This window comes from Oncorhynchus tshawytscha, unplaced genomic scaffold (genome assembly GCF_018296145.1).
Source record: "Oncorhynchus tshawytscha isolate Ot180627B unplaced genomic scaffold, Otsh_v2.0 Un_contig_1094_pilon_pilon, whole genome shotgun sequence".
Classification (NCBI taxonomy): Eukaryota; Metazoa; Chordata; class Actinopteri; order Salmoniformes; family Salmonidae; genus Oncorhynchus; species Oncorhynchus tshawytscha.
The window spans coordinates 1-15000 of NW_024609075.1; the positions used below are offsets into that span (position 1 = coordinate 1).

At 51.7% G+C, this 15000-nt stretch overlaps 1 protein-coding gene across 1 annotated transcript in view; it reads left to right on the forward strand.

Moving 5' to 3' along the window:
- The first annotated feature begins 19 nt into the window (after positions 1-19).
- LOC121844237 (PAX3- and PAX7-binding protein 1-like) overlaps positions 20-15000 on the forward strand; it is a 16151-nt gene continuing 1170 nt past the window's right edge. Inside the window, exons 1-3 of the mRNA XM_042314125.1 lie at positions 20-820; positions 9301-9412; positions 14586-14701. Coding sequence (XP_042170059.1) covers positions 727-820; positions 9301-9412; positions 14586-14701 — 322 coding nt within the window. The 5' untranslated portion in view covers positions 20-726. The remainder of the gene's footprint in view (positions 821-9300; positions 9413-14585; positions 14702-15000) is intronic.

Consider the following 15000-nt stretch of genomic DNA (forward strand, 5'->3'; position numbering starts at 1 on the left):
AAAAATGTTATTTTTTAGTTTAGAGCTATTTATTTGTTGCAGTATACTTCCACTTGGTTGATCTTTAACTGAATGTCTCTGATCCTCATAGTGAGTGTCTCTATTACAACTATTAACCGCTACAATATTTATCATAAACTATAACGTTTTATTTAATCTTAACATCTGACTGGTGTTAGTTCTACAGCAGGTGTTTTCTAGGTGTGACTCCAGAGAGGGGAGGAGGAGTCTCGATGAACCTTCTAGCTAAACTGACCATCAGCTTCTTTCTCTCTCCTAACACTCACTTCCTCCTTCAGCTCTTCCATAGTGGAATGATGCATGATGGTCAATGGAGTCTCTTTGGTGTGGGGGGTTGAGGGCATTGTGATTTTTAAAACTCACTCGACTGCGCAGTTTAAACTGTTTAGTGAAGGAAACCTGAAATATGATGTTGGACGTGGTCCCGTTTTTATAGATTTAGAATGAACAGACTAAACCTCCGATTTGAAAAATAAACTACAACATTTAACTTTGACTGATATTCCTGTCTATAGTCACACCTCTCACCACAATTGGACGTGTCAACCTGTCAGTCAAGCGTCTCTCTCGGGCCCTTGCACCAATGAGGTCTCCCGGTGACCCGGCGGTCGGTCAGCCTGAGCAGGGCGTGTTCTGTGTGGAGGTCGGAGGTGACGTTTGGGCGTGTATGTTTCAGGTTCCACCGTGGCGGAGCTGGAGGGCAACATGCACCAGTTACTAAGGCAACGGGCCTGTCGGCTGGTCCAGCGGCGCCAGGATGATATTAAAGATGAATCGGCGGAGTTTGCCAGCCTTTCAAGTCAGTCCATCTTGAAGGTTTTTATTATTTACTTGAACGGCCTCGTTGGTTCTCTCTCTGTGTGTGTGTGTGTGGTGGTTGTGTGTGTGTGTACGTGCGAACCCCCAAACCCTTCTCATGTCTTCCTCTGTCTCCCTGTGTCTCTGTCTCGCTGTGTCTCTGTCTGTCTCCCTGTGTCTCTGTCTCGCTGTGTCTCTGTCTGTCTCCCTGTGTCTCTGTCTGTCTCCCCCCGTGTGTCTCTGTCTCTCCACCCGTGTGTCTCCCCGTGTGTCTCTGTGTGTCTCTGTCTCCCCCCGTGTGTCTCTGTCTCCCCCGTGTGTCTCTGTGTGTCTCCCCCGTGTGTCTCTGTGTGTCTCCCCCGTGTGTCTCTGTGTGTCTCCCTCCGTGTGTCTCTGTGTGTCTCCCCCCGTGTGTCTCTCTCCCCCGTGTGTCTCTCTCTCTCTTCCCCCGTGTGTCTCTGTCTCTCTTCGCCCCCCGTGTGTCTCTGTCTCTCTTCCCCCGTGTGTCTCTGTCTCTCTCCCCCGTGTGTCTCTGTCTCTCTCCCCCCGTGTGTCTCTGTCTCTCTCCCCCGTGTGTCTCTGTCTCTCTCCCCCCCGTGTGTCTCTGTCTCTCTCTCTCTCTCCCCCGTGTGTCTCTGTCTCCCCCCCGTGTGTCTCTGTCTCCCCCGTGTGTCTGTCTCTGTCTCTCTCCCCCCCCCCGTGTGTCTCTCTCTGTCTCTCTCCCGGTGTGCCTGTCTCCCCGTCTGTGAGTGGTGTGAGCCTCGTTGTCAAGTGAGCTTGGTGAGAGAGGGAGACGTGAGCTTTGTTCCGAGTCCTGACCGCACAGTGTGATGTGTAAAAGGTTGACGCTGTTTCTGCTCCTCCATCTGTTGTGGCTCAGATGACTGTTAGACAGAACCACAGATGGTCTGTCTGTAGTTGTCCGTAGACCTGTAGTCCTTTTATATCACTGACCGAAAAAGACTATGACCGCAATGTCAGTGAGATTCAGACAGGTCCTAAAGTGAATGCTAATTAATAGGATGGTGCTCACCACAGACGGACAGGTAAGTGTGTTAAGTGGATTCAAGACAGTTCTGTGTCTCAGTGATGATCCAAGCAGAACAACAATGCCATTACGACAGTAGACCAGGACAGTAGACCAGGACAGTAGACCAGGACAGTGAATGTTTCTGCATTGTGACAGTAGACCAGGACAGTAGACCAGGACAGTGAATGTTTATGCATTAGGACAGTAGACCAGGACAGTGAATGTTTGTGCATTAGGACAGTAGACCAGGACAGTGAATGTTTCTGCATTAGGACAGTAGACCAGGACAGTAGACCAGGACAGTGAATGCTTCTGCATTAGGACAGTAGACCAGGACAGTAGACCAGGACAGTGAATGTTTCTGCATTATGACAGTAGACCAGGACAGTAGACCAGGACAGTGAATGTTTCTGCATTAGGACAGTAGACCAGGACAGTGAATGTTTCTGCATTAGGACAGTAGACCAGGACAGTAGACCAGGACAGTGAATGTTTCTGCATTAGGACAGTAGACCAGGACAGTAGACCAGGACAGTGAATGTTTCTGCATTGGGACAGTAGACCAGGACAGTAGACCAGGACAGTGAATGTTTCTGCATTAGGACAGTAGACCAGGACAGTAGACCAGGACAGTGAATGTTTCTGCATTAGGACAGTAGACCAGGACAGTAGACCAGGACAGTGAATGTTTCTGCATTGTGACAGTAGACCAGGACAGTAGACCGGGACAGTAGGCCAGGACAGTGAATGTTTCTGCATTAGGACAGTAGACCAAGACAGTAGACCAGGACAGTAGACCAGGACAGTAGACCAGGACAGTGAATGTTTCTGTATTAGGACAGTAGACCAGGACAGTAGATCAGGACAGTAGACCAGGACAGTGAGTGTTTCTGCATTGGGACAGTAGACCGGGACAGTAGACCGGGACAGTAGACCAGGACAGTAGACCAGGACAGTGCATATTTCTGCATTATGACAGTAGACCAGGACAGTAGACCAGGACAGTGAATGCTTCTGCATTAGGACAGTAGACCAGGACAGTAGACCAGGACAGTGAATGTTTGTGCATTAGGACAGTAGACCAGGACAGTAGACCAGGACAGTGAATATTTCTGCATAATGACAGTAGACCAGGACAGTGAATGTTTCTGCATTGGGACAGTAGACCAGGACAGTAGACCAGGACAGTAGACCAGGACAGTGAATGTTTCTGCATTGTGACAGTAGACCGGGACAGTAGACCAGGACAGTGAATGTTTCTGTATTAGGATAGTAGACCAGGATAGTAGACCAGGATAGTAGACCAGGACAGTGAATATTTCTGCATTAGGACAGGAGACCAGGACAGTGAATGTTTCTGCATTATGACAGTAGACCAGGACAGTAGACCAGGACAGTGAATGTTTCTGCATTGTGACAGTAGACCAGGACAGTAGACCAGGACAGTGAATGTTTCTGCATTAGGACAGTAGACCAGGACAGTAGACCAGGACAGTAGACCAGGACAGTAGACCACGACAGTGAATGTTTCTGCATTAGGACAGTAGACCAGGACAGTAGACCAGGACAGTAGACCAGGACAGTGCATATTTCTGCATTATGACAGTAGACCAGGACAGTAGACCAGGACAGTAGACCAGGACAGTGAATGCTTCTGCATTAGGACTTTAGACCAGGACAGTGAATGCTTCTGCAATAGGACAGTAGACCAGGACAGTGAATGTTTGTGCATTAGGACAGTAGACCAGGACAGTGAATATTTCTGCATTATGACAGTAGACCAGGACAGTAGACCAGGACAGTGAATGCTTCTGCATTAGGACAGTAGACCAGGACAGTAGACCAGGACAGTGAATGTTTCTGCATTATGACAGTAGACCAGGACAGTAGACCAGGACAGTGAATGTTTTTGTATTAGGACAGTAGACCAGGACAGTAGACCAGGACAGTGCATATTTCTGCATTATGACAGTAGACCAGGACAGTAGACCAGGACAGTGAATGCTTCTGCATTAGGACTTTAGACCAGGACAGTGAATGCTTCTGCATTAGGACAGTAGACCAGGACAGTGAATGTTTGTGCATTAGGACAGTAGACCAGGACAGTGAATATTTCTGCATTATGACAGTAGACCAGGACAGTAGACCAGGACAGTGAATGTTTCTGCATTATGACAGTAGACCAGGACAGTAGACCAGGACGGTGAATGTTTCTGTATTAGGACAGTAGCACAGGACAGTAGACCATGACAGTAGACCAGGACAGTGAATGTTTCTGCATTTGGACTTTAGACCAGGACAGTGAATGCTTCTGCATTAGGACTTTAGACCAGGACAGTAGACCAGGACAGTAGACCAGGACAGTAGACCAGGACAGTGAATGTTTCTGCATTAGGATAGTAGACCAGGATAGTAGACCAGGATAGTAGACCAGGACAGTGAATGTTTCTGCATTAGGACAGTAGACCAGGACAGTAGACCAGGACAGTGAATATTTCTGCATTAGGACAGGAGACCAGGACAGTGAATGTTTCTGCATTATGACAGTAGACCAGGACAGTAGACCAGGACAGTGAATGTTTCTGCATTGTGACAGTAGACCAGGACAGTAGACCAGGACAGTGAATGTTTCTGCATTAGGACAGTAGACCAGGACAGTAGACCAGGACAGTGAATGTTTCTGCATTGACAGTAGACCAGGACAGTGTATATTTCTGCATTATGACAGTAGACCAGGACAGTAGACCAGGACAGTGAATGCTTCTGCATTAGGACAGTAGACCAGGACAGTGAATGTTTGTGCATTAGGACAGTAGACCAGGACAGTGAATATTTCTGCATTATGACAGTAGACCAGGACAGTAGACCAGGACAGTGAATGCTTCTGCATTATGACAGTAGACCAGGACAGTAGACCAGGACGGTGAATGTTTCTGTATTAGGACAGTAGCACAGGACAGTAGACCAGGACAGTGAATGTTTCTGCATTTGGACTTTAGACCAGGACAGTGAATGCTTCTGCATTAGGACTTTAGACCAGGACAGTAGACCAGGACAGTAGACCAGGACAGTAGACCAGGACAGTACACCAGGACAGTGAATGTTTCTGCATTAGGACAGTAGCCCAGGACAGTAGACCAGGACAGTGAATGTTTCTGCATTATGACAGTAGACTGGGACAGTAGACTGGGACAGTAGACCAGGACAGTGAATGTTTCTGCATTGGGACAGTAGACCAGGACAGTAGACCAGGACTTTAGACCAGGACAGTGAATGCTTCTGCATTAGGACTTTAGCCCAGGACAGTGAATGCTTCTGCATTAGGACTTTAGACCAGGACAGTGAATGTTTGTGCATTAGGACAGTAGACCAGGACAGTGAATGTTTGTGCATTAGGACAGTAGACCAGGACGGTGAATATTTCTGCATTAGGACAGTAGACCAGGACAGTGAATGTTTCTGCATTAGGACAGTAGACCAGGACAGTGAATGCTTCTGCATTGTGACAGTAGACCAGGACAGTAGACCAGGACAGTGAATGTTTCTGCATTAGGACAGTAGACCAGGACAGTAGACCAGGACAGTAGACCAGGACAGTAGACCAGGACAGTGAATGTTTCTGCATTAGGACAGTAGACCAGGACAGTAGACCAGGACAGTGAATGTTTCTGCATTATGACAGTAGACTGGGACAGTAGACCAGGACAGTAGACCAGGACAGTGAATGTTTCTGCATTGGGACAGTAGACCAGGACAGTAGACCAGGACAGTGAATGTTTCTGCATTGGGACAGTAGACCAGGACTGTAGACCAGGACAGTAGACCAGGACAGTGAATGTTTCTGCATTATGACAGTAGACTGGGACAGTAGACCAGGACAGTGAATGTTTCTGCATTGGGACAGTAGACCAGGACTGTAGACCAGGACAGTAGACCAGGACAGTGAATGCTTCTGCATTAGGACTTTAGACCAGGACAGTGAATGCTTCTGCATTTGGACTTTAGACCAGGACAGTGAATGTTTGTGCATTAGGACAGTAGACCAGGACAGTGAATGCTTCTGCATTAGGACAGTAGACCAGGACAGTGAATGTTTCTGCATTAGGCCAGTAGGCCAGGACAGTGAATGCTTCTGCATTAGGACAGTAGGCCAGGACAGTGAATGTTTCTGCATTATGACAGTAGACCAGGACAGTAGACCAGGACAGTAGACCAGGACAGTGAATGTTTCTGCATTAGGACAGTAGACCAGGACAGTGAATGTATCTGCATTAGGACAGTAGACCAGGACAGTAGACCAGGACGGTGAATATTTCTGCATTAGGACAGTAGGCCAGGACAGTGAATGCTTCTGCATTAGGACAGTAGACCAGGACACTGAATGCTTCTGCATTAGGACAGTAGACCAGGACAGTAGACCAGGACAGTAGACCAGGACAGTGAATGTTTCTGCATTAGGACAGTAGACCAGGACAGTAGACCAGGACAGTGAATGTTTCTGCATTAGGACAGTAGACCAGGACAGTAGACCAGGACAGTAGACCAGGACAGTGAATGTTTCTGTATTTGGACAGTAGACCAGGACAGTGAATGTTTCTGCATTAGGACAGTAGACCAGGACGGTGAATGTTTCTGCATTAGGACAGTAGACCAGGACAGTAGACCAGGACAGTGAATGTTTCTGCATTGGGACAGTAGACCAGGACAGTGAATGTTTCTGCATTATGACAGTAGACCAGGACAGTGAAGGGGTTTAGATTCGTCAGTTCGGCTGATAATTATTAACTTGCATTTATAAATAAAGCACTATCTGATCCTGGTGTCAAATGCAGAAATGGCTTTTTCATGAAAAATGTATTCCATATTTATTTAGTCAGTACAATGATTTGTAGGCTTAGAGGTGGGGGCGTTGTCTAGAATTTGAGCCGGGTTGGGGAGTAGTCTAGAATTGAGCCAGGTGGAGGTGGAGGGCGTAGTCTAGATTTGAGCCAGGTGGAGGGCGTAGTCTAGAATTGAGCCGGGAGGGGGAGTAGTCTAGAATTGAGCCAGGTGGGGGTGTAGGCGTAGTCTAGATTTGAGCCAGGTGGAGGGCGAAGTCTAGAATTGAGCCGGGTGGGTGCATAGTCTAGATTTGAGCCGGGTGGGTGCGTAGTCTAGATTTGAGCCAGGTGGGTGCGTAGTCTAGATTTGAGCCAGGTGGGTGCGTAGTCTAGATTTGAGCCAGGTGGGTGCGTAGTCTAGATTTGAGCCAGGTGGGTGCGTAGTCTAGATTTGAGCCAGGTGGGTGCGTAGTCTAGATTTGAGCCAGGTGGGTGCGTAGTCTAGATTTGAGCCAGGTGGGTGCGTAGTCTAGATTTGAGCCAGGTGGGGGCGAAGTCTAGAATTGAGCCGGGTGGGTGCGTAGTCTAGATTTGAGCCAGGTGGGTGCGTAGTCTAGATTTGAGCCAGGTGGGTGCGTAGTCTAGATTTGAGCAGGTGGGGGCGTAGTCTAGATTTGAGCCAGGTGGGGGCGTAGTCTAGAATTGCGCCAGGTGGGGGTGGGGGCGTAGTCTAGATTTGAGCCAGGTGGAGGTGGGGGCGTAGTCTAGAATTGCGCCAGGTGGAGGTGGGGGGCGTAGTCTAGATTGGCGCCAGGTGGAGGTGGGGGCGTAGTCTAGATTTGAGCCAGGTGGAGGTGGGGGCGTAGTCTAGATTTGAGCCAGGTGGAGGTGGGGGCGTAGTCTAGATTTGAGCCAGGTGGGTGCGTAGTCTAGATTTGAGCCAGGTGGGGGCGAAGTCTAGAATTGAGCCGGGTGGGTGCGTAGTCTAGATTTGAGCCGGGTGGGTGCGTAGTCTAGATTTGAGCCGGGTGGGTGCGTAGTCTAGATTTGAGCAGGTGGGGCGTAGTCTAGATTTGAGCCAGGTGGGGGCGTAGTCTAGAATTGCGCCAGGTGGAGGTGGGGGCGTAGTCTAGATTTGAGCCAGGTGGAGGTGGGGGCGTAGTCTAGATTTGAGCCAGGTGGAGGTGGGGGCGTAGTCTAGATTTGAGCCAGGTGGAGGTGGGGGCGTAGTCTAGATTTGAGCCAGGTGGAGGCGTAGTCTAGATTTGAGCCAGGTGGAGGCGTAGTCTAGATTTGAGCCAGGTGGAGGCGTAGTCTAGATTTGAGCCAGGTGGGGGGTGGAGGCGTAGTCTAGATTTGAGCCAGGTGGGGGTGGGGGTGTAGTCTAGATTTGAGCCAGGTGGGGGTGGGGGTGTAGTCTAGATTTGAGCCAGGTGGGGGTGGGGGCGTAGTCTAGATTTGAGCCAGGTGGGGGTGGGGGCGTAGTCTAGATTTGAGCCAGGTGGAGGCGTAGTCTAGATTTGAGCCAGGTGGAGGCGTCGTCTAGATTTGAGCCAGGTGGGAGGCGTCGTCTAGATTTGAGCCAGGTGGGGGCGTAGTCTAGATTTGAGCCAGGTGGAGGCGTAGTCTAGATTTGAGCCAGGTGGAGGCGTAGTCTAGATTTGAGCCAGGTGGAGGCGTAGTCTAGATTTGAGCCAGGTGGAGGCGTCGTCTAGATTTGAGCCAGATGGGAGGCGTCGTCTAGATTTGAGCCAGGTGGGGGCGTAGTCTAGATTTGAGCCAGGTGGAGGTGGGGGCGTAGTCTAGATTTGAGCCAGGTGGAGGTGGGGGCGTAGTCTAGATTTGAGCCAGGTGGAGGCGTAGTCTAGATGTGAGCCAGGTGGGGCGTAGTCTAGATTTGAGCCAGGTGGGAGGCGTAGTCTAGATTTGAGCCAGGTGGAGGCGTAGTCTAGATTTGAGCCAGGTGGAGGCGTCGTCTAGATTTGAGCCAGGTGGGAGGCGTCGTCTAGATTTGAGCCAGGTGGGGGCGTAGTCTAGATTTGAGCCAGGTGGAGGCGTAGTCTAGATTTGAGCCAGGTGGAGGCGTAGTCTAGATTTGAGCCAGGTGGAGGCGTCGTCTAGATTTGAGCCAGGTGGGAGGCGTCGTCTAGATTTGAGCCAGGTGGGGGCGTAGTCTAGATTTGAGCCAGGTGGAGGTGGGGGCGTAGTCTAGATTTGAGCCAGGTGGAGGTGGGGGCGTAGTCTAGATTTGAGCCAGGTGGAGGCGTAGTCTAGATGTGAGCCAGGTGGGGGGCGTAGTCTAGATTTGAGCCAGGTGGGAGGCGTAGTCTAGATTTGAGCCAGGTGGGAGGCGTAGTCTAGATTTGAGCCAGGTGGAGGCGTAGTCTAGATTTGAGCCAGGTGGAGGCGTAGCCTAGATTTGAGCCAGGTGGAGGCGTAGCCTAGATTTGAGCCAGGTGGAGGCGTAGCCTAGATTTGAGCCAGGTGGAGGCGTAGCCTAGATTTGAGCCAGGTGGAGGCGTAGTCTAGAATTGAGCCAGGTGGGGGTGGGGGCGTAGTCTAGATTTGAGCCAGGTGGGGGAGATCTCTGTCCCGTCCTCAGGTCTCTAACCTTTCACCTGTCTCTTCCAGGTAAGGCTGTGATGGCACCTAACCTCATGTCTGTTGACTCATTTGGGAGAGACAGGACAGTCTATCAGGAGCACGCCAGACAGAGAAGGATCGCTGAACGGGAAGCCAGACGGTACGATGCTACATTACATAGGAATATTCAGTCAGTTTAAATGTTAGTTTTATTTATTTTATTTCACCTTCACATTAACCAGGTTGTTAAGTTGAGAACAAGTTCTCATTTACAATTGTGACCTGGCCAAGATAAAGCAAAGCAGTGTGACACAGACAACAACACAGAGTTACACATGGAATAAACAAACATACAGTCAATAACACAGTAGAACAAAAGAGTCTATATACAGTGAGTGCAAATGGTGGTAAGGCAATCAATAGACCATAGTAGCGAAACTATGTTGTTGAGGTGAGGGCTGTCTATCAGGAGAACTCCAGATGGGAGGATTGCAGAGCGGGAGACACGAGGGTACTACCCTTAGCTGTCGGTCTAATCCTAAATGGCACACTATTCCCTAAATAGTGCACTACTTTAGACCAGAGCCCTATGGCACCCTATTCCCTATATAGTGCACTACTTTAGACCAGAGCCCTATGGAACCCTATTCCCTATATAGTGCACTACTTTAGACCAGGGCCCTATGGAACCCTATTCCCTATATAGTGCACTACTTTAGACCAGAGCCCTATGGCACCCTATTCCCTATATAGTGCACTACTTTAGACCAGAGCCCTATGGAACCCTATTCCCTATATAGTGCACTACTTTAGACCAGAGCCCTATGGAACCCTATTCCCTATATAGTGCACTACTTTAGACCAGAGCCCTATGGCACCCTATTCCCTATATAGTGCACTACTTTAGACCAGAGCCCTATGGAAAACCTATTCCCTATATAGTGCACTACTTTAGACCAGAGCCCTATGGAACCCTATTCCCTATATAGTGCACTACTTTAGACCAGAGCCCTATGCCACCTTATTCCCTATATAGTGCACTACTTTAGACCAGAGCCCTATGGAAAACCTATTCCCTATATAGTGCACTACTTTAGACCAGAGCCTATAGGTGTCTAGCTGGAGCGCAGATAAAACATCTGAAATATCATTTTAACCTCTCTGGGATATGTGGGACGGCGTCCCACCTGGCCATAAACCAGGGAAAATGTGCCAAATTCAAATAAATTACTATAAAAATCCAACTTTCATTTAATCACACATGCAAGATAGCAAATTAAAGCTACACGTGTTGTGAATCCAGCCAACATGTCAGATTTGAAAAGGGCTTTTCGGCAAAAGCAAACAATGCTATTATCTGAGGACAGCACCTCCGTAAAAAAGAGAGAACATTTCAACCCTGCAGGCGCGACACAAAACGCAGATATAAAAATATAATTAATGTCTTTGACGAGCTTCTTCTGTTGGCACTCCAATATGTCCCATAAACATCACAAATGGTCCTTTGGTTCGATTAATTCCGTCGATATATGTCCAAAATGTCCATTTATTTGGCGCGTTTGATCCAGAAAAACACAGGTTCCAACTTGCGCAACGTCACTACAAAATATCTGTTACCTGTAAACTTTGCCAAAACATTTCAAACTACTTTTGTAATACAACTTTAGGTATTTTTTTAACGTAAATAATCGATAAAATTGAAGACGGGATGATCTGTGTTCAATACAGGAGGAAAACAAACTGTAGCTTTCTGGTCACGCGCCTCTATCTAACAGTACACTACAAGTGACCCTCGTTCAAGATGGCCGCACTTCTTCATTACACAAAGGAATAACCTCAACCAATTTCTACAGACTGGTGACATCCAGTGGAAGCGATAGGAACTGCAAGAACGTCCCTTAGAAATCTGGATTCCCCATGAAACCTCATTGAAAAAAGTGACCTTAAAAAATAAAAATCTGAATGGTTTGTCCTCGGGGTTTCGCCTGCTAAATAAGTTCTCTTATACTCACAGACATGATTCAAACAGTTTTAGAAACTTCAGAGTGTTTTATATCCAAATAATACTAATAATATGCATATCTTATCTTCTGGGATGAGTAGCAGGCAGTTGAATTTGGGCATGCATTTCATCCGGATGTGAAAATACTGCCCCTGTCACCAAGAAGTTAAACTATACTGTCCTCTAGTGTTAAATTGTAGTTATCACATGTTTAATGTCCTTATCATATCAAACATGCTGTGAATACAACCCCCCCTTACCATAGTCTTGTCCCCTTGAGGTGTGTCTCATTATGGATTGGTGAAAGTCGATAGCTGGTAGGCGTCCATCACTGAAAGAGAGGAGGTCACTACATTATTGATAGCAGTTCTGAATGACTCAAACTGGTTTTATCACTACAACAATGTCAAACCAAAAAGAAGTTGAACCATTTGGTTGCAGAGGGATTTATCCTTGAAAAGTTTAGATTTTTAAATGCTGAAGGTATCTCCAGACTTAATTATGCAGCCCAGTGCCCTACACCAGTCCCCTACACGCTGCCCGGTGCCCTACACGCGGCCCGGTGCCCTACACGCTTTGCCCGGTGCCCTACACGCGGCCCGGTGCCCTACACGCGCCCGGTGCCCTACACGCGGCCCGGTGCCCTACACGCGCCCGGTGCCCTACACGCGGCCCGGTGCCCTACACGCGGCCCGGTGCCCTACACGCGGCCCGGTGCCCTACACGCGGCCCGGTCCCCTACACGCTGCCCGGTGCCCTACACGCTGCCCGGTGCCCTACACGCTGCCCGGTGCCCTACACGCTGCCCGGTGCCCTACACGCTGCCCGGTGCCCTACACGCTGCCCGGTGCCCTACACGCGGCCCGGTCCCCTACACGCGGCCCGGTCCCCTACACGCGGCCCGGTCCCCTACACGCGGCCCGGTCCCCTACACGCGGCCCGGTCCCCTACACGCTGCCCGGTGCCCTACACGCTGCCCGGTGCCCTACACGCTGCCCGGTGCCCTACACGCGGCCCGGTGCCCTACACCGGTGCCCTACACCGGTCCCCTACACGCGGCCCGGTCCCTACACGCGCCCGGTGCCCTACACCGGTCCCCTACACGCGGCCCGGTCCCCTACACGCGCCCGGTGCCCTACACCGGTCCCCTACACGCGGCCCGGTGCCCTACACCGGTCCCCTACACGCGGCCCGGTGCCCTACACCGTCCCCTACACGCGGCCCGGTGCCCTACACCGGTGCCCTACACGCTGCCCGGTGCCCTACACGCGGCCCGGTGCCCCTACACCGGTCCCCTACACGCGGCCCGGTGCCCTACACGCGCCGGTGCCCTACACCGGTCCCTACACGCGGCCCGGTGCCCTACACGCGGCCCGGTGCCCTACACCGGTCCCTACACGCGGCCCGGTCCCCTACACCGGTCCCCTACACGCGGCCCGGTGCCCTACACCGGTCCCCTACACGCGCCCGGTGCCCTACACCGGTGCCCTACACGCGGCCCGGTGCCCTACACGCTCCGGTGCCCTACACCGGTGCCCTACACGCGGCCCGGTGCCCTACACGCGGCCCGGTGCCCTACACGCTGCCCGGTGCCCTACACGCGGCCCGGTGCCCTACACGCGGCCCGGTGCCCTACACGCGGCCCGGTGCCCTACACGCGGCCCGGTGCCCTACACGCGGCCCGGTGCCCTACACGCGGCCCGGTCCCCTACACGCGGCCCGGTCCCCTACACGCGCCCGGTGCCCTACACGCTGCCCGGTGCCCTACACGCGCCCGGTGCCCTACACCGGTGCCCTACACCGGTCCCCTACACGCGGCCCGGTCCCTACACGCGGCCCGGTGCCCTACACCGGTCCCCTACACGCGGCCCGATCCCCTACACGCGGCCCGGTGCCCTACACCGGTCCCCTACACGCCCGGTGCCCTACACCGGTCCCCTACACGCGGCCCGGTGCCCTACACCGGTGCCCTACACGCGGCCCGGTGCCCTACACGCGGCCCGGTGCCCTACACCGGTCCCCTACACGCGGCCCGGTGCCTACACGCGCCCGGTGCCCTACACCGGTCCCCTACACGCGCCCGGTGCCCTACACGCGGCCCGGTGCCCTACACGCGCCCGGTGCCCTACACCGGTCCCCTACACGCGGCCCGGTCCCCTACACCGGTCCCCTACACGCGGCCCGGTGCCCTACACCGGTCCCCTACACGCGGCCCGGTGCCCTACACCGGTCCCCTACACGCGCCCGGTGCCCTACACGCGGCCCGGTGCCCTACACCGGTCCCCTACACGCGCCCGGTGCCCTACACGCTGCCCGGTGCCCTACACGCGGCCCGGTGCCCTACACGCTGCCCGGTCCCCTACACGCGGCCCGGTCCCCTACACGCGCCCGGTCCACTACACGCTGCCCGGGTCCCCTACACGCGGCCCGGTCCCTACACGCTGCCCGGTGCCCTACACGCGCCCGGTGCCCTACACCAGTCCCCTACACGCGGCCCGGTGCCCTACACCAGTCCCCTACACGCGGCCCGGTGCCCTACACCAGTCCCCTACACGCGGCCCAGTGCCCTACACGCGGCCCGGTGCCCTACACCAGTCCCCTACACGCGGCCCGGTGCCCTACACCAGTCCCCTACACGCGGCCCGGTGCCCTACACGCGCCCGGTGCCCTACACGATGCTATTCCGTCTGGAACTCATGTTATTTAGAGGTGTAGCCAGACCTCACCTTGTTGACCTGCCCTCGCTTAATCCAGTTGACTCTCCAATAGGGAAACTGTGTTTATCCTCGTTCCCTCAGAACAACAGATCTATACCTGCTTTATTTCAAAGGGAGATTGTATCCAATCCTTATGTCACAACTTACTGGAATACATTGTTCACTAATATCTGTTGGGGGGTCTGGTTATTACCACACAGATACCTGCTTGTTAACAAGGTCAAAGGTCTTTTTCAGAATGATCCATAAGTATTACCCTGCCATTTATTAACAGTGATTGTCATTTTTGTGTTGAGCATCCAGAAACAAGTTTAGCATTTATTTAGGCATTGTCTACATGTAAAACAATTATGGAAAGATATTCACAGTTTTATAAATGTTAATTGTCTTGATGACTTTTGTTTGTTAAGGGAGAATGTGCTGCTCAGTTTCCTTTACCATAATAAAGATAATGAAGAACTATTTTACCTCATAAATCTAATTATGCTAATGGGAAAATTACATATTCATAAATGTAAATTCACGAAAAGAAAAAAAAACCCTGACGTGTTTTCTATAAAAAAAAAATACAAAGTCTTGTGTGATTGGCTGACGTTGTTTGTGGGTGTGTTTAGAACGCGGCGGCGGCAGGCGCGGGAGCAGAACGGGAAAAGGGCAGAGCATCTAGAGGGGCTGTCCTCCGACGATGAGGAGACATCGACTGACCTCACATCGTACTGTCTGGAGAGAGGTACCTTCAGACCCTCTCACCTTCAGACCCTCTCACCTTCAGACCCTCTCACCTTCAGACCCTCTCACCTTCAGACCTCTCACCTTCAGACCCTCTCACCTTCAGACCCTCTCACCTTCAGACCCTCTCACCTTCTCACCTTCAGACCCTCTCACCTTCAGACCCTCTCACCTTCAGACCCTCTCACCTTCAGACCCTCTCACCTTCAGACCCTCTCACCTTCAGACCCTCTCACCTTCAGACCCTCTCACCTTCAGACCCTCTCACCTTCAGACCTCTCACCTTCTCACCTTCAGACC